Source organism: Panthera onca, chromosome E1 (genome assembly GCF_046562875.1).
Source record: "Panthera onca isolate mPanOnc1 chromosome E1, mPanOnc1 haplotype 2, whole genome shotgun sequence".
In the NCBI taxonomy this organism is placed as follows: domain Eukaryota; kingdom Metazoa; phylum Chordata; class Mammalia; order Carnivora; family Felidae; genus Panthera; species Panthera onca.
In genome coordinates, this window is record NC_138352.1 from 32,938,617 (window position 1) to 32,966,384 (window position 27,768).

General features: G+C 43.7%; 1 protein-coding gene across 2 annotated transcripts in view; it reads right to left on the bottom strand.

Moving 5' to 3' along the window:
- Nucleotides 1-27,768, bottom strand: part of VPS53 (VPS53 subunit of GARP complex) — a 134,680-nt gene that overhangs the window by 72,414 nt on the left and 34,498 nt on the right. For both annotated transcript variants that reach the window (XM_060646884.3, XM_060646883.3), the window contains exons 5-11: nt 25,247-25,333; nt 21,682-21,797; nt 19,369-19,488; nt 9,185-9,263; nt 6,222-6,365; nt 5,625-5,767; nt 2,845-2,986 (exon numbers count right to left, since the gene is read on the bottom strand). In XM_060646884.3, coding sequence (XP_060502867.1) covers nt 2,845-2,986; nt 5,625-5,767; nt 6,222-6,365; nt 9,185-9,263; nt 19,369-19,488; nt 21,682-21,797; nt 25,247-25,333 — 831 coding nt within the window. The remainder of the gene's footprint in view (nt 1-2,844; nt 2,987-5,624; nt 5,768-6,221; nt 6,366-9,184; nt 9,264-19,368; nt 19,489-21,681; nt 21,798-25,246; nt 25,334-27,768) is intronic.

A 27,768-nucleotide genomic window follows, 5' to 3' on the forward strand; every position in this document is an offset into this window, starting at 1 on the left:
CTGTAATCCCAGAGCCTCCTAAATGTAAAAGCAAAACCAGCAGGAAGTAGGGCCCAGTCAGAGAAGGAGAAGAATGGTGCAAAACAGGTGTTTGTGTGGCACTGGTGTCATTCAAGCAGCCTCCACGGGGTTCTATTTCCCGTAGTCAGCTGGACAAACCCGTCCTTTGGCTCCCCTGACCCTGCCTGGCTGGAAGCCATGGGTGCACAGTGGGGCACTCTCGGATGGGGTCTGTGTTCAATGCTTAAGCCTCCTGTGCGCAAGCAGACCTCTGTGGGGCTAAACCCAGAGCCAGATGAGTGTCCGTCTGAAACCAGGCCAGAAACGGCTTGGGGAGGGCAGAGAGAATATCAGGAGCTGCTGAGGTCAACCAAAGAGGTCTCAGGAGAGAAATGCATTCTTCTTTCAGTCACATTTCTATTACCTATTATTTCCTTTTGTGACCTGCAGTTTATTTAAGGGCATTTTCATTTGTTTTGTGGTTTATTTTTTTCGTTACTACTAAAAAGAAATCAATTTTGAACATGAAGTAACAAGCAGAGGAGTATACACATGTAGTTTTATTTTTTAAGTATGGAAAGAGTGCTCTGTGGTCCCTTGTATTTTATTTCCCTAAGTAGGTAGGGCCTTATGGTCTTGCCTTAAAATTGAGTGTTGCAGGGGCACCTGGCTCGCTCAGTTGGTAGAGCGTGCGACTCTTGATCTTGGGGTTGTAAGTTCAAGTCCCATGTTGGGACCTCTCCACCGTCTCCAACTTCCTTCCCCAGAGACAGCCACTGTTGTCACTTCTAGACCTTTTTCTTACACATATACATACATAAGCATGCTTTTTGTTTTTTACATCAAGAGGAATTACACCATATGTACTGGGCTACAGCTTACATTTTCCACTAGACAGTGTATGTGAGGGGTTTCTTTTCTATGACAGCACATCTAGATCGAGACCCCATTCTACCGCTGTTCCACAGTATGGCTATATTATATTTTATGTAATCATTTTTCAATGATAAACATAGAAACATAGAAACCTCCACTTTTTTCCCCCTTTTAAGGCTGCAGTTCACCTCTTTCTTGGTACATCTTCTGATACATGTACAGATTTTTTTATAGACCTCCTATCTAGATGTTAAGCTGTTGCCTCACAGGGCATGCGCATTTAAAGTTTTGATTACATAATGACGACTTGGTCTCCAGAAAGGCTGCACGTATTTGCATACTGGCCACTGTATTGTTAGTCTTGTAACATTTCTGCCAAACTGATGTAAGAACATTTGTATCCTCTTCTATTTTTTTTCAAGTTTACTGGCCAACTATTTCTTCAGTGAATTTCTTGCTAGGCTCTGTACTCATTTTTCTAATTGGTTACTTGCCATTTTCTTACTGATTTTGAAGAATTCTTTTATGTTGGATATTAATCATTTGTCTTATAGCTTAAACTATTTTTATTTCCTACTTTCTTGTTTATCCATTAGTTACGTTAATGGTCTCTTTCATTCTTTTTATGTCGTGAAATCTTTTAGTACTTTTCTTTGTGGCTTCTGGGTTTGATGTCTTGTTTCCCCTAGCACAATGTTATTGAAGGATAGTTTCTGCTTTTCGTTTAACAGAGAAGGCAGTTCGATGAATTCTAGCAGAGTCTGGACTGGATCACAAGTATCTCTTGACTTGTTGGTCCAAGGGTTTTCCTACCAAGTCACATCAGTTCTCTGTTGTTACCAGTTTTAAAAGAATATAAGAAGCAGGACTCTTTCAACTTTGATTTCTTCCTCCCTCCCTCCTTTTGTCCTTCCCTCCTCACTCCTGCCTGCCTGCACAAGGTCTGTGTATTTTTTGCATGACAGGGAACAGAAATGAATCAACCATGGTTCCTGAATGCAAGAAGCTCAAAGTCTGTGTGTGTGTGTGCGTGTATGTGACGATGTGAACAGAAATTACATAAAACATAAAAATTTGGTTTCCTCATGGATAGGAAATCTGAAGAAAGCACACTGATGTGTTGGCAAGGAGGCTGGGTTTCCAAAAACAGTTTTTAGAGAGACGCTTTGGAGCTCGTGTCTGGTTACACAGACACTAAGCGATGTTAACTAACAACACTACATTCCGCCTTCCTAATGGAGGTGCACGGGCCTCACGCCTGTGTGCATACTTTTGTGTTTTTATCATTTAGTAGTTCCCTGACATGTGGGTTTGTACACTTGGCTTTGAGGTTTACGGGGACACACTGACCTGGTTTGCTCACCAGAGACATTAAGAAAACAAAGTCTACGGATGCCTGGGTGGCTCAGTCGGTTAAGCATCTGACTTTAGCTCAGGTCATGGTCTTGCAGTTCATGAGTTCAGGCCTCGCAAGGGGCTCTGTGCCAGCTCGGGGCCTGGAGCCTGCTTCAGATTCTGTGTCTCCCTCTCTCTCTGCCCCTCCCTGCTCACACTCTGTCTCTTTCTCTCTCAAAAGTAAATAAACATTTAAAAAAGAAAAAAAGAAAACGAACTCTAAAGTAAAAACATACCCTAATTGTAATAAAACTCAACAGCTGATAGAGTAATACAGTATTTGTGAGTGAATAAGTGAGGCCTCTATGACTCACAAAATTACTAGTCTGTAAAATGGAGCAAAACATCGTAAAATGATGACAGAACATTCTAAAGACGTGAAGTATCGCACAATAGGAAACGGTAAACCCACAGAGTACTCTGTGTCACCACTCACACGAGTTGAGCGAAATATCTGGACTGGGGGATTGAGCACTCGAGCCACCGGCTGGAACCACCGGATTAAAGACTGATGTGAAGCCCAAGCACGCACACCCTGACTTCATGTCCCAGCCTCCCTCAGGAAGGTCCTACCAGAGCTCCATCTGTCAGGGTGCACCCGGAGAAGCGTTTTGCAAGAAACCCCTCAAAGTTAGTTGTTCTCTGAATAGCAAAAAGAAGCAATTTCACTTCAATTTCCTTGGCTCTGGTACGCATAATCTTGGCGAGTTCTGTCCTTCAAAACAAAGAGATAAATGCTGTCAGAAGAACTGATCATTCAAGATAGGGTAAAGTAAATGGCTGTAGCTTATATTAAAAAAACAGAAAGCATGTGGTCATTTCAAATCCTGAGGTCTGTCACGAACTAAGTTTAATGCTTGGGGAGCAGAAATACATATTCTAAATAAGAATTTTAAGGGGAAATTATCCCCTACTCAAAAAATAAATCAAGGATTTAAGGAGATCTATTTGGTTATACGGTTACTCTGATTTTTCTATCTTTCCATAACTTGTTAATAATATCCACAAAGCACTTACTCAGTATTTTATAAAAACGCATGTATTTTACACAATGGCACAAGCCGTCAATTACTGAATCACAAAGCTCCCTCTTCCAAACAGCTCAATGACCATCTCTCCAACGAGACAGCAGGAACCCTGGAAACACACGTGAGAGACCAGAACCCCAGTGTGAATAGTGACGTGTCCACGCTTCGGTGGTTCCCACCTGCGAAGCTTCTGTACCACTCCAGTGCGGTTTCAGGATGGGAGCCGCAAGGGAGCAGTGACCTGAGAGCTCTTAGTAAGTACTGGGCTATGATCATCTTCCCATACAAATAAATGGCAAGATGAAACAAAGAGCCTCTGAGATTACTTGAGAATTATGTGTCTGTAGGACGGTGGCCAAAATTCCAACAATGAAAGCCTGGCAGCAACAGCAGCAGCACTGGCATTAGCTGCTACAACGGATTTGTGGCGTTAGCTCACTCCCAGTTTCCTGCAGGCTTCACTTTTCAGAGTTAGTGTGCAAAAGTCACTGAACTGGGCGCTGCAGAGAATCAGTCACCAATTTCTCAAGGAATTCGCTTTCTTGGCTAACCAGGACGTAGAAAGTGACAACCACAAGTGTCCTTAAATCAACATTGAAAGGTTATCTAAACCTATGGCTGCAAATGTCCTTCTGAAAACAGCAGCCACATAGAACGTACAACACCTGGAGGGAACCCTAAGGTAAACTGTGGGCTCTGGGTGGTGAGGATGTGTCAATGCAGGTCCATCGATTCTAACAAATGCGCATTTTGGTGCGGGGTACAGGTAGCAGGGGGGCTATGCATGGGCAGGGGCAGGAGCATATCAGAAACCTCCATATCTTCCTCTCAATTTTGCTGTGATCCTAAAATTACTCTAAAAAAATAAAGTCTATTAAAAAAACTGAAATCAACAGGCAAAATCCCTTAAGAAATCCCCCCATTGTGTTTAAACACAACTTAATTAAGCATACAACTTAATTGTACTCTATGATTTTAAGAAAGATGCCTACCATGAATTATTCTAAAGGTCGAGTTATACTTAGACACGAGACTTTTTTTTTTTAATTAGCCTGGAATTAATGTAATTGTGCACTGCGAGAAGGGCATAGATAACTAATAAAACCCAGTTACCGGGTGGTAACACTGTTGTGGTATAGCTGCAAATACAGAATAAAAAATTTTGACTACAGTTTTAGCATTCTCATGGACACACAGATCTAACCTTCTTGGGTTTTAATTCGTCAATATAAATGAGCTATCTGGCCCTGGGTGACATTCATAGAAACTGCAGACAGGATGAATGAGAGAAGGTCTTTAGAATGCTTAGAACATTCAGATGCTGATACTATTAACTATCCAAAACTATAAAAACACTGTTATGGGCAGGAAATTTGTTCAACAAATATTTCCTGAGTGTCTACTATGTCAATGAGGTAGACACTAGCCCTGACCCTACAGAGCTACCTATGTAGCAAGTCAGAAAAGCAAAATGATGACAGATATATACACTGTATGCTGATATATGTGATGGAGACACAGGAGAAAATGTGGGGTGATGAATAACACAGGGAAATCTGGTGGATGAGCCTATAGCAGGTTAACTAGAAAAGGCAGAGTGTTCGAGGCAAGGGTTAGGCCAAAGGAAAGCGCTAGAGCAAAGACAGGAGCAGATGCAGCTGCTGTGTTATACATATATTACTCGTGAGGGGAAAAACGAATGCTTTGACTACAGGCTACTAGCCCAGGGCTCTCATGTACTCCTCTTCACTTTTTTTTCTAGAAGTTTTTCCCCTTCTTCCACATACATTCTCTCTCCTCTCGGATTGGAACTCTGAAGTTGAAGAAGTTGAAATACAGCCACAGCTGGAGTTTAGGGGTTGGTTTTGGGTATATAAAATCTGACTTTCAACAGGAAAAGGGTCTCCTAAAGGGAGAGAGTCCAGCACAGGAAAAGTTCTCATTAAAATGGTAGCTTTCAGTGGCGCGTGGGTGGCTCAGTCGGTTAAAGCGTCCGACGTTGGCTCAGGTCATGATCTCATGGTTTGTGAGTTCGAGCCCCGCATCGGGCTCTGTGCTGACAGCTCAGAGCCCGGAGCCTGCTTCGGATTCTCGGTCTCCTCCTCTCTCTGCCCCTCCCCCACTTGTGCTCTGTCTCTCTCTGTCTCTCAAAAATAAATAAATGTTTAAAAAAAATGGTGACTTTCAAACGACAACAACAAAAGGTGGAAGTGGCACCCGATGCACGAGGCAACACGGAGCCCCTAGAGACCAGGGGATTGATTTCAATCGACCAATTTCAATTGATTTCAATTAACAGTAAAACCAGCCTAAAACAGAATCTACCTTGTGACGTGGCAAAATTCTACTGCGATCCTCTCGGTCATGTACCACTCACGTGGAAACATACGGCCATATTTCTCCTCATAGTCCACGAGCTGGCGTTTTATCCAGGCATAGCGTCTGTCGATTTTGTCCAGCCAGGCAACCTTATTAGGAAGGGAGGGAACAAAAGCCACCCAGTGCTTAGAAGCAGTGTTGACAGTTTAAGGAAACAAGCAGAAACACAGAACCAAGAAAAACAAAACCAGTCTCTTTATTTCTCACAGTTTTAAAGAATCTAGGCTACTTTTTCACTTGATCCAGAGGTACTTAACTTGGTCTACGATTAGACTTCAGGTGTCTGTAAATTTCCTGAAACTGCATGCACAGTTTTATGCATGGGTGCATTTTTCTGGTGAGAGGATCTGTAGCTCCCATTAATTTCTCCAAAGAGTCAGAGACGTCAAAACGGTTAAGAACTACTGAACTGTACAGTCAGCCCCTCACAGTTCAACCATCAACGTTTTAAGGCAGTAATACTAACAACATATAAATCAGCAAAGCATTTAATTTTCAATAAAATTCAAATGTAACATCTGATTTCACTTGGTTAATACTTACATCTTGGTTTTCTTGAAAAAGTACTAGATATTCTGACAGATGCTGTTTAATAAACTTTTTGATGATTTCCTGTTTGATTCTAGGGTCCAAAATATTAGCAACCAGACACGCATCTCGTAGAACATTGCTGGGTCCTCCTGGCCTCTGGTAAAACAAACAACGCACACCAGTTCAAGGGCCAGAAACAACCTTTAAATCTCATGGCCTCTGACAGCTGCTACTTCTTAGTTCTCTCTTGAAGTTATTATTACTTCCACTCCCCTGACACTTAGTCTTCTGCTGTGGATGGATATTTTAGTTACTTGTTACTTGATGAAAGAATTGTTAAGCTAGTCTGCAGTAGCCCATATAAAAGCTACTCTGTGAATCAGCAAGGAAACATTTTGGAAACAGGGTCAGCAATGGTCGCAGGGAATTCTGCTTTCTGAACGCAAAAACTGAAATCACCTTGCTGAAGAGCTTTACATTTTTTTTTAAATGTTTTTTGAGAGAAAGAGAGAGACAGAGAACACAAGTGGGAGAGGGGCTGAGAGAGAGGGAGACACAGAATCTGAAGCAGGCTTCATCCAGGCTCTGAGCTGTCAGCACAGAGTCTGATATGGGGCTCGACCCCACGGACTGACAGATCATGCCTGAGCTGGAGTTGGACGCTTAACTGACTGAGCCACCCAGGCACCGCACCTTGCTGAAAAGCTTTAAAATTCAGAATGACACCAGTCTCACTCCACATGTGCCACATCCCCTTGACTCCAACCTCAGATTCCTGTTCCCAGGTGCTTTATTTGTGCCAAACAGTGCAGTAGCATTTAAAATCTAAAACCAGGTTCCAAACCACCAGACTTGTTTTGCTGACAGTCAACTACTCAGACAGGTAACCAAAGGTAAATATTATGGTTTGGGCCTTTTGATCTGAAAAGCAAGAGAAGGGCTATCGAGGAGCCATACTCATACATCATGGTGGGAAGGCCTTTGTTCTTACTGAAAGCAATTTGACATGCTGAACTTTTCTTTATAGTAGCTCACTGAATGAACATGGTTGGCTGAGTGAACTATAGCAAAAAGAACACTTGGAATCTACTCTTGGCTTGGCTAAACAGCTGTGTAGCTTTCGCACAGTTACTGAAACTCATCTGAAAAATGAATGAAAAAAATGGACTTCAATTAGGCGATGGCTGACGTTCTTCCAAATCTTCATGATTTTTTTTGGGTAAACTCTGTCCAGTGTATCTATCTCAACTGAAGTTCAAGAGTTTTGTAAGTGTTGGGGCGCCTGGGTGGCTCAGTCCATTAAGCATCTGACTTGATTTTGGCTCAGGTCATGATCTCATGGTTCATGGGTTCGAGCCCCGTGTCAGGCTCTGTGCTGACAGGGCAGAGCCTGCTTGGATTCTCTCTCTGCCCCTTCCCGCCTGCATTCTCTCTCCCTCTCTACCCCCTGTCTCTCTGCCCCTCCCCCACTTGTATTTTCTCTCTCTCTCTCTCAAAATAAACAAACTTACATTTAAAAAAATCTCAATTTCTATTTGTGAAGTAGAAACAGCAACACAAGGCCTTTAAGAAAAGTCAACAGCCACTGGAAAGGAAAAAAGAAAACTTGGAAAAACTAAGTTACCCAGCTGCAGAAAAAGGAAGCAAGTTGTTAAAGAAAACCATTTGAACTTCATGTGGAGTTGAGAAAAAGACATCAAGTAGGTCATGATTAGTTTCTTCTAAATAATAAAGCTGGTCTTCATTCATATCTTTCTGAAACTTCTTGAAACTGGGCTAGATAGCAGAGCATATAGTAAAACAGACTTGGGACACTAAGAAGAGTCCGGTGCTTATAAGTTGTGAATATTTTACAATCCCTTTTTACAGGATTGCTTTCCAACATCCACATCCTACCGTTATATCAAGTGAAGAAAGAGAACAAAGTCCTGAAAGGAACATGTTCTACAAATAAAATATCTGATTACTAGAAGGCAGCCATAATATTTGCAGACATTAAAATCAAGAGCAGGTTTCCTATAGGAAGTCATCTACAAAGCTGGGGCAGCTACTCCCACCTACTTCCTAAGTTTCTTTTATGGAGCACAAAGAAAAATGATTAAGATATTTCCAGTTATTGAATTATAGAGCGGGTCCAGGAAACGTTCCTTGGCTCCGTAAATGAACATATATCCCCATCTCCACCCACCAAGTGCAGTGAGGAATGCTGCTTGCCTGTGTGTGCTTTGGTTCATTTGTGTTGAATAATTCCTTCTCCCGAAATAGCTCAAATAATAGAGAAAACAAGCTTCTGAAGGTTCTTGTCTCCCCAACACATGCAAAGCATTAAGATTACATCTGCTACAGTCTGAAAGATAGAGCTAAAAGCAGTTACCCAAGCACAATGACAGCCAAGTGAGGCAAGGCTTGTTATGGGAGAAGTGTAACCATAGCTCACAAGCGAAATACTGCGGGCTCCGCAGACACAACACAAACAGCCATGCCACCAGCGAGAGCTAAAGGGATTAATCTGAAAGAACAGGATTCTGATCATTAAAAGTGAATCTCCTAACTGTGTCACTCAGAGTTATATAAGCCTGTGGATGCTCCTCCCAGCTGTCTTTTCACCAAACTGAAACCAGCAAGTTATGTAACGATCCTAAAAAACACTGCGGCTTGAAGATTTTTTTTTTTTTTTTAACACAGCCATGAGAAAAAAGGAATTTACTGGGCAGACGAGATATTGGGTTTGACACACATTAAATTAAACCAAAATAAATCCTCACTTTTTGATGCTGGAAGAACATAGATGAAGATCAACATTGCTTTGGGATAGTGAAAATCAGAGACGGTCTCACTGCCCTGAACCTTTAGCAAACAGACTCGTGGCAGCCAGCCAACACTTTTGGAATGGTAAAGGAAGAGTAACCGTAGTGAGTGTGAATCAGGCAAGAGTGGTGATAATGTCTGACTAGAGGGAAAATGCAAAACAATACCTTGGTGCCCTGGGAAGGAAATGCTTCTTCAAAATCGGCCAGGATTTGCTGTCCTAACTCAGTCTGGGCGGCTTTCACTCTGGAGGGAAAAGAGACCATGTCATTGCCTGGTGTAATTATCATATATCCATAAGTAATTATGCAAAGATCGATAAGGGTCAGAACTGTAGAAGTCTTTAGAGATCGTCAGGGAAGTGGGGAGGTGTGGCTACATAAGAGAGGTCACATACTAGTTAGTGGCAGGTTTATGACCAGGACTCAGTCATTGGATTTATTCTCGTGATGGATTTTCTATATCCCAAAGTTCTTCGAGGCCACCCCTGACCTGGTGTGGGGTAGTATATGTTAATCTTTATAAAGTGTCATCAGGGGGTAGTTATGCTGTGGGAAAATGCTCTGTTATAATGCCCAATCCAATAGAAATTCATGTTGGATTACCGCTACAATTTCTCTCGTGCTCCTTGTGGTACAGAATGCAGGAGGGCTCCATATTGCCTCAGAAATGTTTTTTTCAACCCTGAAACCAACACCAGGATCCTAAGTTTTAACAAAAAACCGAAAAGAATGTTTTCTAAAGGAAAAAGGAAAAAGATCCGAAAGATAAAATGAGCTACCACTTGGGAGTGAAGGCCAACGGAAGGAAGATGAAGTTCACTCAGAAGACTGATGGACAACAAAAACGAGTTCGAAAGAGGGATGCGGTCAGGACTTAACCTGGTGGTCTGCACGTATACCGGGAGCTCAAGAAATACTTGTCGGCTTCAATGAGAGGAGGACGGAGAAACGGCCAGGAGGAGAAAGGAATGGCGTGTCAGCACCTCCTGCAACGATCACATCCTGTCCCAGCCTCCAGGAGTTGGATGCCTCGCACCAGCCATTCCCCCAGAGCTGGACTGCCCTGAGCCCGAGGCAAGTATTTCACCTTTGCTAAAAGCACCATAAAATAGTGTTCTTCCTTTTTTGGTCTCCACCCTGTTGCTTTGGAATTAACTTTGTAAAGTTTCTAGAAATAGTGAACAGCTCAAAACCACAATTTCTTTGGCTATTCAGCTGTGGCTGGCAACCTACTGAGAATTTTTTTTTTAAATGAGGGGACAGGCAGGACCCCAAACAATCTGTTTTTTTCTGTGGCAGAGTAAGTATGCTTTATTCCACATTCTTTCCAGGGCTTTTCCACTATCTTCAAGATTTTTAAAACCATTCCTGTAAGTGGGTTTGCAGCCTCTTTAGTTGCTCAGTGACAGAGATAAGGCTATTATTACTGGGACGGCCCCCAAATCACAATCAGGGCCCGCCGTCCAGAGTTGCCCAACGGACAATGGGAAACGTGCCTTGAGTATGAGGTCTGACAGGAGAGAAGAGAACCTGCTTTTGTAAAACTGTACCTCAAAGTCTTGTGACTCCACATAACGGGCCAGGCAGACAGCCTCCCCTGGCGCCAGGTCACAAGACAGAGGCAGCTTCCAGAGCCTCAGGCCCCGCTGTTCCTGCTTGCCTTTTGGCAGCACACAGACAGCCCCAGTTCCCTCCTGAGCCACGGGGACAATCCCTGGAGGGGAAGCTCCACCCCAAGTCAGGGACACTCATGTCATATTCTCAGGGCTCCTGAGCATCTCAGTGACACAAAGGTCCCAGCTCTGCCTCTTTCACCCCTCCCACCCCATCATCCCCGAACTCCACATTCTTGCCGGGGTGCCTGAAAAGACCACCGGAGCCTATGATAAGGCCTGGTACTCCCAGAGCGCAGAAGAGAGGGGAAGAACCAGGGTGTGATTTGTAGACCCCCTGGCCATCTTTTCCAATCCAGTTTCAAAGTCACGTCTTAGGAGCGCAGACCTAGCTGTGCCACCAGTGAGCCACATGTAAATCAGTCATGTCCCCAACACGGGCCACAACTAGGGAGAGTTGTGAAGTAAGAGGGTGGGATGCAGGCCTGTACCGGATGCCTTCCGCTGTCCTCTCCAGGACTGACTGCTGCCCAGAGCCCACCTTTCCAGCGCCAGTGGGCTTGGCAGGCACCTTCACAGGGGGCTGCAAGTTGGATGTAGAATTAATGCTGGAGCACAAGAATAGGCTTCAGAGCATAAATGTTTTCAAGCAGTTTCTGAAGCGTCCAGCAGTGACTCAGATGAAAGAGCAACCATCTCCCTTACTGATATTAATGATGGTATCTATAATCCCAAACCACGATTCCATGCATTTTCAGGGTGAGATGTAATATAGTCTTTATGCTCAGTTGTCTAAACAGGATCCTAGAAAGCAGTCAACCCTAAGAGAACACATCCTGGGCCTAACTCGTTCCTCTTCTAATGATGAAAGTAAGTTCCGTAAAATGAGAGACTGGCTGAGACTCTGTTGGCAGAAAAAAGTTGCACTACCATGATTTTCATAAAAGCGGCTAGGAAATTTACCTACAACTAACAGAGAACAGAAATTTACCTACAACTAACAGAGAATAGGGTAAATAAAAATTCCTCCTGGTATCCAAGTAAGCTCAGTCTGCTTCGGTGGTGACAACTCGGTGTTGATCACTTAGGCAACAGAGGAGTCGCCGTGCTGATCAGAAAGGAAGGTCAACCAACTGACTTCTAGTACCCTCCACACCATCTGATGAGGGGTTGCTCAAAGGTGACCTTTGCACACTGGGTGGTAGCAGAAGGATACAGGAAATTATAAAAATTATTTAGACATCTGTGGATAAAGTAACCCTGACGCTTCCATTACCTTGTCAACGGCTGTCCCAAAGAAAACACCCTGGGCACTTCACAATAAGCTGACCTCCCAAAGTCTGCACTGGACAGAACAGTTAATTAAGTTAGTCAGATGCTCTATTTCCAAACAGACAGGCTCTGTAAAGAATCCCACCCCAGAATCAGAGTGATTCAGTGGGACAATTTGAGATCGTCAAGCACAGCCCTTGTACCTTTGAAACTTCAGAAAGAACTTGTCAAAGTCACACAGTCAGACCTTTTCATTTTCCAATTTCTTTCATTGCTACACCATGTGACACCCGCTCTCCCCAACCTGCCAGGTATCTCTCTCATATAAAAAGTGAGTTATAGTCCTCTACAATATTTTTTTTAGTTCAAGGGTTTTACAGGTTTCAGGAGAATGCAAGAATCTTCTACTCTTTCTCAGGAAATATCGACTGATTACTAGAAACAGTTGCTTTCGTGGATATTCTTGAACCAGGAGGCTTGAAATATAAAGACGATATTAAAAAAAAAAATCTTTCCTTCAATGCTACATTAATATTTAAGCATTTTCTAGAAGGGTGGCTGGAAGAAACAGGTATATTCAAATCAAGGTCCGTGAACTTCATATTTCAAACATACAGGCAAAGGTCACAACCTTTCATGCGACTTCTGCGATTTACAGACAGCAAGCTATTAAACTGGAGAAACTAAAGCAACACATAGGGTGTAACTCTGCTGCTTTCCCCCCTCCCCACAAACAGCTACTTCTATCACTTCCAGATGGTTCCACCATCACTTATGTAAACATAAGGGAGGAGAATTCACCAGAAAAGATGCTAAAAATAAGAAATCTGGACTTTCCTCAAACTTTTAGTACCTCTTGAAAAACAATTGTAGTCAAGCACTGAAAACAAGAGATTTCTCCTCCTGGGTTGTTTTTGGTGTTACTTAATAGCACATATTCTGTATCACCAACACAAAAGTTTTGCAAACGGAAGCTGCAAAATGAACTGAAAGAAAAATAAATCCTCCTGTGTTTGCAGCAATCCTACGTGATAATGAATGGCAGAAGCCCTGAAATATACTACTAGAATGTTAGATTTTCTCTTTTTGAAGAGAATGTCTTACAACAGTGATCACAAAGTTCCTTCAAATGTATAAAACCACCTCTTTGAAAAACGTTAAAAAGAAGAGTCCTAATAGAGTGCATCCTCTTGTAGGTCTTGTTTGTCCCTACAGACAATTAGGAATAGAATTCAGTTCTGCCGTATTTCTGCCATCGACAATGCCCACCCAAGGGGCACCTTGGGTGGGCGTCTGACTCTTGATTTTGGCTCAGGTCGTGATTCCACGGTTTGGGATCAAGCCCTGTGTCGGGCTCTATGCTGAGTGTGGAGCCTGCTTAGGATATTCTCTCTCTCTCTCTCTCTCTCTCTCTCTCTCTCTCTCTCTCTCCCCCCTGCCTGTACTCACTCTAGCTCTCTCTAAAAGAATTAAAGCAACAACAACAAACAATGCTTATCCAACACAACCAACTGGTAACCAATCCCTCCACACATCTCCTTGACCTCATGGCCACTGTCTTGGTAAGGTTCTTATCTTTTCTAGGCTAGAACATAGTCTCAATCTCCAGTCCTTTGTGCCTATAATCCATCAGACTTTTACAAAACACAAATGAGATCACGCCTCTCCCCCCTTAAGATTTTTCACTGTCCACAAAATAAAGGGCTCTTTAGCATGGCATATAAAATCTGACCCTACCTACCTACGTAGCCTTTCACACTCCATTGTCTCCCAAAGTACCATGATGTTCTCTCTCTCTCTCCTATTGTTCCTCCTCTCTTCTTGTCTTGGTGGTAAGATCCTACCTATTCTTCAAGACCAGATGAAAACTGAACTCTTCTGTCACCACTGCCCTCAGCCCCCAAAGGCGGAGTCTTTCAATTCCTCTTCTGAGGTCCTGCTATTCCTTGTGCAGTACCTACCAGTTTTGTTATATGCACACTACACTAAAATTTTCTACTAGTGTCTCTCTTTTCCGCACAACAATGGTGAACTCGTTGAGGGCAGAGCATATGTATTTCTTACTTTGTGCCTTCAGTACCCCAGCATGGGGCCTAGGATATAGAAAGTCCATAGTATACATCCTTTAGGTAAATGAAGGACAGAATAAAGTGAATTGGGAAAAAGATCAACTCTGGATTATCACGAGGGTGAAGGGAGGGGATAGTGCCTTCCCTTCTCCTCCTCCATCCCCTGAGCACAAGTCTGCCTTCTCCATCCAAGCTTCCTTCTTTCTGGCAGCTCCCAAGGACCGGTTTGTCTGCACCCTTGGCTACTTTGTGACCCCAGGGTGATATGGCGACCGGCCAGTTCTAAGTGTGGAGGAGTTAGGAAGGATGGGGGAAAGGGTGGTGATTTCCCTAGGATTCTGCCAAGTTTGGTTCTTCCATTCCCTAACGGTTCTGTGGCATTGCCACTAGAAGACGGCACACTGAGTACCTGCTGCAATCTCCCCTTGTGCCCCAAATCCTTAGACATAATGACAAGATTTTAATAAAAATCCAGAACCAGGCAAGAAAAGAAGTGGCACACTAGAAACTCTTTGGACTGCCTGGGAGCACAGGACTGAAGAAGGAAATCACTGCTGAAAACTGCTTTTCGAACATGAAAGACATGAGGGTAGTGGAGACCAAGAGCAGGAAGTGAATGCCAGCGGGGTATGTCGGGCTCCTGCAGGAGGAGTCACCAAGCCAGTGTCCGGGTCTGCGTCCCCGCCTTGTGCGGCCAGGTCGGGAGTGGGTATGCGTCTGAGAACCCCAGCAGAGGCCAGAGGGCTGACAACACCCAGGCAGGGCAGGGAGCCCCGAGCCCAGAAGATCAGCCGCTGGCCTCTCCACCTGGCAGTTCCAGCCCCACCTCACCTCAGAAGAGCTACCTGCGGCACTTAGCTGAGCAGCACAGCCCCCTCTCCATCACCGGCGGGTGGCAGTAAAAGAGCATCCCTGATCAGAACGACGGAATCTGAAAGCCAAAAGTGAGCTTTTGGCTAGAAATCACCCAACACCAGAGGAACGCTAATAGCAAGAAAGAGAGTCCCATGATCAGCAAACCGAAGACCTTCTATCAGAGGACAAACAAACAGAACAGAAACAGAAACTCAGAGCTTCAAAATACACAGACTCTATACACCCTGAGAGATTTAAGAGGATATTGTGCCCATGAAAAAAGAATCAAGTAGAGATCCTAAAGATTAAAGTGGGACTGCTGAAATAGAAACTCAACAGCTGGGCCAGACAGCAGAATGGGCATGACTGAGGAATACGTTAAAACAGTAAGGCTCAGTTGAGGAACTCAGCCTTTTTAAAAGGGGGAAAAAAGAGATGCAAAGTAGGAAAGAAAAATTAAGAAATATGGCAGCAGATCTAGAAGTTCCAATATTCGTGCAATAGGAATTCTTTCCACTAAGAGAATAGAGAACAATGCATAGAAACTACTCAAAGAAAAAGAAGAAAACGATTTCTCCCAACTTAAGAAACTTATGAGTCTTTATTTATTTAAAAAATTTTTAAATTTTATTTAAATCCAAGTTAGTTAACACATAGTGTAATAATGATTTCAGGAGTAGAATTTGGTGACTTGTCACTTACCTGTAACGCCCACTGCTCATCCCAACAAGTGTCCTCCTTAATGCCCATCCCCCATTTAGCCCATCCCCCTACACAACACCCCTCCAGCAACCCTATTTGTTCTCTGTATTTAACAGTCGCTTATGGTTTGCCTCCCTCTCTGTTTTTATCTTATTTTTCCTTCCCTTCCCCATGTTCATCTGATTTGTTTCTTAAATTCCACATATGAGTGCAATCATATATGTCTTTCTCTGACTAATTTCACTTAACATAATACACTCTAGTTCCATCCATGTTATTGCAAATGGCAAGATTTCGTTCTTTTTGATCACTGAGTAATACTCCATTGTATACATATACCACATCTTCTTTATCCATTTGTCAGTTGATGGATATTTGGGCTTCTTCCCATAATTTGGCTGTTATCGATAGCACTGCTATAAACACTGGGGTGCATGTGCCCCTTTCGAATCAGCGTTTTTGTATCCTTTGGATAAATATCTAGTAGTGCAATTACTGGGTCGTAGGGCAGTTCTATTTCTGAAACTCAAGTCTTTATATTGAAGATACAGTAAGTACAGAGTAACATGAAGGACAAGAGACCTATATCCTAGTAAAATTCCTGACACACACACCCCCAATCTCAAATGCTTCCAGAGCAAAATAAGAATCAAACAAAAACAGATGATCTTATAAAGGAGTAAGAATCAGATTGACCAGATTTTTGATAGGCAATAAGAAACGCCAGACAGTAGATTTGCCTAGTCTATCATGCAACAGCCAATGGGTAGAAGCAACCTGTGTGTCCATCAACAGATGAATGGATAAACAAACTGTATAATATATATTTACAATGAAATATTCAGCCTTAAAAAGAAATGAAATTCTGACACATTCTACAACATGGATGAACCATGAAACACTGTACTCAGTAAAATAAGCCAGGCACAAAAGAACAAATATTATATGATTCCATTTATATGAGGTACCTAGACTAGGCAAATCACAGAAACAGAAAGTAAAACAGAAGTTACCAGAGGTGGGGGAGAGGAGGTAATGGGAGTTACTATTTAATGGGTAAGAGTTTCTGTTTGGGGTAATGAAAAAGTTTTAGAAATAGAAGTGGTGATGGTTATATAATATTGTGAATATACTTAATGCCACTGAAGTGTGTACTTAAAAATGATTAAAATTTTATGTTATGTGTATATTAACATCATTTTTTAAAAAGTAGGAATCCCGAATAGACCAATTACCACGGAAGAAATCACAGTGAGAGTCAAAGATCTGCCTTGAAAACAGGTAACACATCCAGATGGTTTTACAGGCAAGATCTACCAGATCTGACAAAGCATTAATGTCCAGAATATATAGAGACTTTTACAAAACAATAAGAAAGAAAGAAAGAACTCAATATTCAAAGAGGCAATGGGCAAACAGGTATTTCAAAGGAAATGCAGATAGTCAATAATTAAATGAAAACTACTCTCAGTAGTTAGCAGAGAAATGAGAATGAAAGGAACTGGATGTTATTTTTCATCCATCAGTTAAATAAATCGGAAAACTGACCATTTAGCATTGTTGAAGGTATGGGGAAATGGGTACTGATACTGTCCAGATAGTGCTATAAATAAAAAAAGTCTCTTGGGAGGGCAAATGGGAAGTCATTATTAAAATTTTAAATGTACGCTACCCATGACCCAAAATCTCTCCTAGGGAAATATTTACAGATGTGTAAAAAGGGGTAGATTTAAAAAATCAGAAGCAAACAATCTAGTGATGTAAGAATGGTTAAATCATCTGCAGTGTATTGTACTTTGGAATTCCAGGTATCAATTAAAAAGCACGAGGCAGGTGTGTACATATTGATGCGGAAAAATCTCTAAAATACAACGAGAGGTTAAAACCAAAAGGTAAGTTTCAGAATGAAGCATATGGTGTGAAACCATTTATTTAAAATAAAACAAGGGGTGCCTGGGAGGCTCAGCCAGTTAAGCATCCGACTTTGGCTCAAGTCATGAGCTCACGGTTCGTGGGTTCCAGCCTCGCATCGGGCTCTGCACTGACAGTGCGGAGCCTGCTTGGGATTCTCTCTCTCTCTCCGTCTCTCAAGACAAATAAATTAATTTAAAAAATAAATAAATAAAAGAAAACTGGGGTGCCTGGGTGGCTCAGTCAGTTAAGCATCTGGCTCTTGATTTCAGCTCAGGTCATGATATCGCGGTTGTGGAACTGAGTCCTGTGTTGGGTTCTGTGCAGACAGCACAGAACATGCTTGGGATTCTCTCTCTCTCTCTCTCTCTCTCTCTCTCTCTGCCCCTTTCCCACCCACGCTCTCTCTCTCTCAAATATATAAACTTAAAAAAAAATAAATAATAAAAGAAAAGAAAACCACAAACTGAAACTATAGACTTATGTAAATGCACAGATAAAAGATCTAGAAGGATACACATTAAATTGATAACAGTCACTCCCTGTATAGGTAGAGGCACAGCTAAATGGCACTTTGGTTTCATCTGTATATTTTTGAGGACGGCAAGGGAGGGCAGAAAGAGAGACACACACAGAATTCAAAGCAGGCTCCAGGCTCTGAGTTGTTAGCACAGAGCCCGACGCAGGGCTCAAGCTCACAGACTGTGAGACCATGACCTGAACTGAAGTCAGATGCTTAACCAACTGAGTCACCCAGGCACGCCTGACTTTTGTTAAAATAAAGAAAACATATCCCTGGATCACTTATACAATTACTTATAGGATTACAAATACAGAAACGTGAGGAAAAAGAGGCCTGTAGCAATCAGGCCTCATTAAGAAGGCAGAAGTGAAGATGATAGCTGCTGCTAAGTTCCAGCCCCCTTGTCTCTTCTTTGTGGCAAGAAAGGTTAGGATTCGTCAATCATGATCATCTCTGCCTTCTCGGTATTCTCCTTGCCCTCTTTCTAACAGAAAAGACACTGAACTCACCCCCCCTCCCACTGTCCTTTAGAATCTTCATCTTCCTTCTAAGCATCAGCCTTTCTTTCTACTGGTTCTGAATCTGGGATTGGAACTCAACAGAGGTAAGAATAAAGAAGAGGCTAAGTCATCATTTTGTCACCTCTGAAGTTCTAGTGGCAAACAAGATTTTCCAAAGACTTCCACGGCAATATTGCCCATTCCACGTGCCCTTTCTGTCAGTGGGACTCTGACATTCCCCCCACTGGGAGAGGTGGCTTAGAAGAGACTATGTTCCTTCCTCCCTCATCCTGGCAGCCTTGTGACTAGGAATGATGCTATGGGACTTCCAAGGTCTGGTTCTCTTGGGACCTGGCCATGAGGAAGACCAAACAGCCCATGGAGGACAACTCAGGTGAACTCCCAGTGCACAATGAGCACTCACTTGCCAGCCATGAGAGTGAGTCACGGATCCTTCAGGCCCCTCCTGAGCCACCCCAGCTGATGCTGCGTGAAGCAGAGGCGAGCTGTTCCGCTGAGGAAGGCCAAATTACAGGAGTAAAGTAACTGTTGTTTGTCAGCCACTAAGGATTGTGGTGATTTGTTACAAGGAAATAGACAACTGGAAGAGTTTTTCTCATAAATGTGGACAGCCAAGAGTTGTCTACACATACAACATTCCAGCTGCCCGTCCTGGGATGCTGGGCCCGCAACTATCTAATATAGATTGCTTTAGAAGATATGGTAAGGAGTCGGTAAGGGATAAGGTAGACAGGATATCTGTGTCACACAGAGACAGATCAGATGACATCTGAGGTTCTTTCTTACAAGATTCTGCAGTGAACATACTGAGCTAAGTGCTGAAGCGCATCCTAGCACGGTCTTTTCTTAAAGCAGGTGATTGTTTTCTCCAAGGACACTTTACCTCTCAGAAAGCTGCCGGATCTGTGGAACTCCCATGTACTTGTGGAAGTGCTCCAGAACATTCATCACACCCTGAAGAAGATTAGCAACTTCTCCATACTGTCTTCGCCTGGTCATGGCTCTGCAAGGAAATAAGAAGTCGAGAACGCTAGAAAAACACTGAGGACACAAGACACAGATGCAGGACAATCTACTCTGAACTACAAAATAGAGATCAACTCGATCTGGTGACCATGTACTACTGAGCACTGAATACATAAGGTCCTGTGCCTTGCTGGTGAAAAAAATAAGACCTAGTCAAAATCCTCAAGGTGACATTGTTTAGTAAGACAGAGAGAGAGCCAAGTACACATCTAACTAAAACCAAGTAGGACAAACTGAGTCTACACAGAAGTACAAGTTATGCAATATAGGAGGTACAAAAGAACGTGGGAATGATGGAGGGGTGGGGGAGGGGAAATCTAGGAAGACTATGGATTTGGGTTGGATGTTATGGGATTAGCAGGCTTTTAACAGAGATGAGGGATAAGAATGTTACTATCTGAGGATTACAGCTTAGGGGCAAACAGAACACATCATCCCAGCCTACAACAAAGGGTGTTTATATGTATTTAACTCAAATCTGTAGGTTTTAAGCCAATGTTAAGCAACTCTTGTCTCAGATAGGTCTACTTTCACTACTACTAATGTTAATGAAGCTTAAATAAAAGAAGGCTAATAAAATCAACAGTTACACAAGGAAGGACAAACTGTTAGTTCTAAGTTTTTCACTAGGGTGGAGCTTTTAAAATAATGTATAATTTATGACTTCCCTTAGGCATTAAAAAAAAAAAAAAAAGAAAAAAAGAGGCTTTTAAAAAGACAGGACCAAGCTCAAGCAAACATGGTATGTTGCTACCACTGCCCGGTCTGATAGTCTGGTGGGAACCACAGCATCTGGGGCAACAGACAAGGAAACAGCTCCTCTAGTCTCTCACTGGCCGGCTCACCTCTCTGATCACTGCTTGCGGGAGGATGGGCCAGGGTTCGCTGGAGCTCACACAATGCCTAGAGAGACCAGGAAGGAGTCTGACCCCTTCATCCCCCCAGCTTTGGATGCTGCATCTAAATTTCTGTGCAGATGCTCTTTCTCTGTCTATACGTGAGACTACACTGACACTGGGGCAGGGGGAAATTCTCAGCCTGAGACAGACCACAGAAGTGAACCGGCATGTCAGAATTGTGCTAGTAAAACAGGTCTTTGGATTGCTTCTTGCAGTAAATAGCCAGCTCTTTGTTTTAATGGTGTTTCTAATGTCCTCACGCATCATTCCCTATAGCTCCTCTAAAAACCACGCAGGATGCTACAGTCTTTGAAAAAGACCTTGAAAAAGTGGGTCGGGGGACATCTGGGTGGCTCAGTTGGGCGTCTGAGTCTTGATTTCAGCACACGTCATTATCTCATGGTTCATGAGTTCGAGCCCGGCATCAGGCTCTGGGCTGACAGTGCGGTGCCTGCTTGGGATTCTTTCTCTCTCCCTCTTTCTGCCCCTCCCCAACTTGTGCATGTGCTCTCTCCCTCTCAAAAATAAATAAACCTTAAAAAAAAGAAAAAGTGGGTTGGAGAAAAAAGGTGGGATGAATGATAAATCAAAGCTCTGTTTCTCTACTGAACATCCAACGGCAGTGAGACTCAGCCCAACACAAGTCGGAAAACTTGCCAAGCAGAGGCTGCAGGGAGCCGTTACAGTCCTGAATGACCTTGCTGGCCTTAATGGTAGAGATTTGCCACGTTTAAATGACTTGTATTCTTAGAGTCATGCTCCACGTGCTGTCTGGGTCCCTTTCATACTCCTTTGCACCTCACTTCAAAGCGTCAGGTGTTTGTTACATTTTGAACACCAAAGGGCACAAAGCTAAAATGGTTGGGGCGCCTGGGTGGCTCAGTCAGTTAAGCGGCCGACTTCGGCTCAGGTCATGATTTTGCGGTCGGTGAGCTCGAGCCCCGCGTCGGGCTCTGTGCTGACAGCTCAGAGCCTGGAGCCTGTTTCAGATTCTGTGTCTCCCTCTCTCTGACCCTCCCCCGTTCATGCTCTGTTTCTGTCTCAAAAATAAATAGACGTTAAAAAAAAAAAAATTAAAAAAACAAAAACAAAAACAAACAAACAAAGCCAAAATGGTGATTAACATTTGAGACCAATCTGCAGGAAGTGGGGCAGGAGAAGTACTTGGCTGAGAAGTAAAAGGAAAAAAAAAACAAACCCTATGCTGCCATTTTCTTTACATGGCACATTCACTCGCGGTGGACCCCAAAGAGAAAGTTGATGCTGCTTACTCAAGGGAATCCACGCCACCTGCTAACATGTGCAGGTGGTTCAGTGTTGTGATGGAGGTGGTCAGGTGGCGTTTGGCATGATCTAGCTGCTTAATATCGCGGGTGATTTCTTTAACCTAAATATCGAAAAACCGCAGGAGAAAAAGGAAGAAGGTTAAGAAAGATGTTAAATTCATTTGCAAGAAGCCCTGTAAGGAAATAAGGCAAATGAAGCAAGGAAAAAAAACCTCCGGTTAGCCCTTGGAGAAAACACAGACATTCTCATAATGTATAATCAAAATAACCTCCAATCAGCCCATTTGAATTTCATCAGGCATTTCTTCAGAAGACTTTACCCAGGGGTACAAAATCCTCAATTGCGAGAACGACATGAACTTTCTTTTTCACCTCAAGTGGAGTGATCCAAATAGCAATTTAGTATGGAGCATGTGGTCCAGGAGCCAAGTTCAGCACATCTCCTCTTGAACAAGGTTTTTTTTTTTTTTAGGAAAGTATGTCTTCTGACAGGGCTATCAGGTTCAATACAATGGACAGTATTAGTTGGCTCTTCTACTGAGATGGTCTTTATTCATGGAAATAGACTTTACTGTCTGATCCCCAGCAAGGAAAGACTTGCTCTCAAATCTCAAGAAGACTAAAATGTAATACACTTAATATGTACTATTCTAGATGAGATGTAAGGTCTTCGGGAACCGAGAAGGTAATTGGGGCCGGGGCGGGGGGGTAGAATTCGGACAGTGTTGACCCAGAAGATCCAAGAGAAAGAAACTCTGTACCTGGGAATACAAGTGTATTTTAGTCACCAGAAAAGCACATTCAGCAGTGAGGTGGGAACAATTCTCCAGCTTTGCTAATAACGAGGCAGAATGTTCCACTAAACTACTGTATACAGTTAAAAACGATCAGGATGAGGGGGGCCTGGGTGGCTCAGTTGGTTAAGCGTCCAACTTGATCTCGGCTCAGGTCATGATCTCGTGATTCCGGAGGTCGAGCCCTGAGTCAGGCTCTATATGGAGCCTGCTTGGGATTCTCTCTCTCCCTCTCTCTGCCCCTCCCCAGCTCACGTGCATGTGTGCGCTGACTCTCAAATAAATAAATAAACTTTAAAAAAAAAAGTTAAAAACTTGGTAGTGAGTTATGTTCACGTGATCTGATTTTTCAGAGTTCGATCATCCGGGGTGAACGCATAGAGTGAAGATCATAACCCTCCCAGTTTAGTTCAACACCCACAAACCTGTTGCGCTGACCTGGATCTTAGCAGTAAAAGTCCTTTCACAGGGACTTCCTCATCATGCCTGCTCTCTCTTGTCACTCTCAGGCTATCAGTATCTCTACTTCTATTGCCCAGGGCGGGAAACAGATTAAGAACCTGTTATTCTTCACAGAATAACTGAGTTTGGGGAAAAAGAAGATCAGGAGTGGTATAGTGAACTAGATACGGGAGTTTGGCCCCAGAATCTGACAACCCACTTCCAACACTGAAATCATTACCCTCTTTCCTACAGAAAAATCCCGGCACCTCTTTTGAGGTTCCTTAGCTCTGTTGGGTCTGTTAGCTCAGGGGTCTTTAACTACTGTATTAGAAGTCACAGTCATCTATGACTCTTCTCATTCCTGCATCATTAGTCACTAAATCCTGAGTACTCGTCCAGTGCCTCATCACAAAATCTGACCCTTTCTACTTCTTCAGACACCCCTTGCTCTGCACCAGAGGTGACTAGTCTCTCTGTTCCCAGTACCTCCCGTCTCTCCCCATCACATATCCTGTGCTTCTCTAGACACCACCCTTAAAGGCAGCTCAAGCAAGGGATGCTCAGGACAAAGTCACAGAGATCGCGACACAAACAGAACACCCTTAGTTAACGTACTTAACTGTTACCCAGGGGCAGCCAAAAAAGGACAGAACATGACGTGATAGGTTTTGGAGTCAGGCAGCTCCAGGGTTGAATCTCAGCACGTCCAGTGTCCTACAGAAGCTGCCTGGCCTCACTGAGTCTCAGTTTCATTGATAAGATGGGTAATCATACAAATAATAATAAAACCTAGTTCGTAAATTTGCTGTGAGGGCTAAATGAGATCACTTGTCCCACTATAAAGGGACATCCATGGCACGGTATTTGGCACACTGTTGGAGGGCAACAAATATCCGTTCTCTCTTCAGTCCTACCTCTTCTTCCCTTTAGCAAAGCGCCATCCAGGAAAGCAAACTGCTTTAAAATAAAACATCTACTAACTTCCATGCTTCAACGGCCCGCGGATGGTGCTGGGGGCAGTGCATCCTGGGGGAAAGAACCACAAATCCGAGTCCCTCCTTGATGACACACAGCCTCTATCAAAGACTATTTAATTCTCTGACAAAGTACAAATATTATCATTATTTATTTTCCCCTCTGAAAAGAGATCTCCTCCTTCGACTCTTGGTTTGGTAGTTAAAGTCTGTAACACTACCTGCCTGGGAGAATGAACAGGAAGAGCTGACGGTGAGGGACGGCAACAACTGATGCTCACTCTGGGCCTATGTGTGACATGTCATCTCAATTAGTCCCCACAATTCTATGATGTACCCAGGACGGTCATCTCCGTTTTACAGTGAGGAAACTGAGGCACAGAGGGGCTGAATAACACGGTTAGTAAGTAGAGGGGTTGGACCCCACCCAGGCAGTCTGACTTCAGACTTCACTTCTCTTCACTGCTCTATCAAACTGCCCGCCCCCCTCCCACTCCATGTCCTTCCCTATCTTGCCACACGGCCACCGAAGAGAGCTGAAGGATACACATGAGGTCTGTTCCTGGAGTAAACTGTAACAGGATGTGGGGAGGAAAGACTGTACGGATTTGGGAGTTTTTATAACCAAAAGAAGTAGGGGGGCAATGACATCAGTAACGGCTCCTATCACAAGCCTCGTACTATGCCCAGTGCTCTTCATATGTTTAATTCCACAACAAGCTTTTGAGGCAGGTGTTACTGTTCTTACCTTACAGCTGAGGAAACTGGAGATCAGAGACAACTGAGAGACATTACATTATGTGGCCAGAATGTGTGCGCGGGAGCTGACATGTTACAGTGCCTGCCGTGGAGGAGGAGTGGGTGAGGCTGGGTTCTCCGTCAGTGGGCGGGCCTCCTGAGCACATCACCGGAGGACACAGATTTGTCAAAGGACAACTTCACCAAAACCGTAAGCATGCACTGTGGCAGGATCCGTCCCACCTCCCAATTCCAGTACCAGTTTTCATGACATATCGTGGATCTTAACTGAGAGATACGTGATATAAACAAATGCTCGAGAAAAGAATCCAAAATGACTAGAACACTATTTTGGGGAAAGAAGAAAACTTTTCCTATTTAAAAAAGGGCTGTGAATGCAGGGCAGCAGGGATGGTGAGTCACTGCATGTCTAGCTGCTCCTCTGGAACTGATCTGGAATGTACGCACAGGGCTTGCTTTCGAGACGTGGGTGCTGTGGCTGCCAGCAAGTGGGAGAAAAAGCCCATTCATGAGTGTGACTGGACAAGAACCGAACTTCCTCTTCTACTGCAAGAAAGTCAGGAAGAAACCTAAACTCACCATTTGCTCTGATTTTTCTGCTTTGTCTTTGATATCTTTGATTTTGCCAAAGAGCTGCTGGATAGCTTTCTGGGCCTCTTCAAGTGCCTAGAATAAAAGAAATAAATGACAAACAAGAAGCAACACAAGACGGCACCCAGTCACTGCACTATAATCGAGTCTAGCTTCAGAAGAAACCTACCAGAACGCGCGCTCTTGACTCATTGTTCTTACGCAGTTTTACTGGACCCAAATAGTAGACGGACTCACTCTAGCATTTGGATACAGGCAAATACACAAGGTTCTTGCCAACCTGAATCATAAAGTTTTAATTTAAAAACTATCTCCCTCCATCTTAGTGATGACTCCATGTTACTGATGACAACACAGGAATAAAACATGCACATCTGTACATGTTGGCACATGTGTGTGCATACATGTGTGCATAATAACCTTAAAGCTTGGAGAGAGACAGAGGTGGTTCTAATGTGGGAGAAACTCTGAACTTTGAAAGTTCCAGGAGACTGTGCCTTCAACAAAATCAACTGTGCATGGGGACTCCAGAACTGCGGTAAACCTTTAAGTTATTTATTTATTCTGAGAGAGAGAGAGAGAGAGAGACAGAGAGAGAGAGGGTGTGCACGAGCATAAGTGGGGTAGGGGCAGAGAGAGAGAGAGAGAGAATTCCAAGCAAGTTCTGCAACTTGACACAGCGCAGAGCCTGACGCAGGGCTTGAACCCACAAACCATGATATCATGACCTGAGCCGAAATCAAGAGCTGGACGCTTAACCGACTGAGCCACCCAGGCACCCCGTGCGCCAAATGTTTCTACTGAAAAACCTTTAAGATGGATGCCACACATTTAAAGTATGATAAACCAGAGTTGCTCCCGCGAGGAGGGGGAAGCAACATTCAGGAGTTGTCAGGGCACTAAAAGCACACATGTGGAGAACATATGTACTTAGAAAAGATGTAGCAGCCAGCAGAAGAACTCATACTTCATTACATCAAACACACTTTATTTATTTTGGATTTAAGAGTGGTCTGTCCTAACCAGGCCTCACAAGCCCTTTATGAATGTAATGATAAGACCAATGTCACCCTAGAGCTGTGTTCCCTCTCAGTCTGCATAGGGAAAGAGGAGCCTTCCTGAGAGGGCCTTCCAGAGGCAGGAAGAAAGCAGAGCCGAGAGAAAGGGAGAATGACAAAAGCCCTGACAGAATTAACTGGACTTCTGCATTCAGCTGTACCCAATGAGAAAGCCACCTCGAGACCATGAATGAATACGTTTTCTTTTGTACTTAGAAAACATCCCCCAAAAGAAACTTGAGCTGGCTTCCTCTGCTGGAAATTCCTTCCTTGGTGGAGGCAGGGATCGTATCTTTCTTTCCTCTGTAGGCTTCCCAGGCTGTCCCCTTCTTCTGATATTGGGAACCCTTTCTTCTTCTGGAGCTCCTTGCCCTTGTGTATGGCATAGTTCCAAACAGGAGTTTCACACGTGGGGACAAGTACGCAGAGCCCTCACATGTGACTGTGTTACAGCTCCTAAAATGCATGTCCAGAGGGTACTCTGAGAAGCTGTGTCTTTAGCCCTATTGCAAGTCTGAGGGGACACCGTTCAGGCAGCCACTCGCACCTCCTGGGGCGTGCTGGGTCAGCGTGTGTTTGCTCTGTGGGATCACTTCACTTGTATCTACAGGGGTTTGTGGGCAAAGAAGCTTTTGTACTTGTAGCTTCTGCCACCTGGACACAGGATTTGAATCGTCACAAAGTCTGGGCTTAAGACAACAGTCGGCATTGCTATCAGGGCCCAAAATTCCTAACCTGGGAAACGTTACCTAAAATGCAGGAAACAATCAAAAGAGGGGATGGAATGCAAGTGGGTCATGCTGAGCAGCTCCTCTCAATCCCGTTCTGCCCCAAAAGGATGCCCCCTCTCACTCAGCAGTGTTTCCACTCAGTTTCCTGCCATCCTAGGATCCAGCACCCCTGAGACAGCTGTGGCGGTGTGAGAAAACCCTAACCCTGTATTTTCCGACCGGCAGGCAGCACTTTGAGGCCCGCCTGTGCTGTCACACTGTGTGCGCAACCTCTCTGGGCATCTGTTTCCTCGTCTGCAGAGTAGTGATGACGATACCTACTTCGACGGTCGTTGGGAAGATTCAATGACATAACAGATGTAAAAACTGCACAAATATTAGGTTTATTTCCGCGGCTCGGGACCACCTAAGCAAATGCATGCATGCATATATGTACAGATATACAGGGACATACGTGCATACGTTCCCTTCTGGCCACGCCTTTCCCTCTCAGCACAACCACCAGGCCTGCCCACTATCTGATGCTTCCTAGCCTAAGCCGCTCCCTGAGTGAATCCACATCCGCTCATTCCACCCCTCCAGCCCCCAAGAATTTTCTTCCTCACTTCAAATATTCACCTCCTCAAAACCAGGATATGAACAAGATTCTTTTGAGCACTGCCTACTACCATACTGCCCAACTTCAGATTTCATAAGATTGTGAGAAACCAAAATCAAGTTC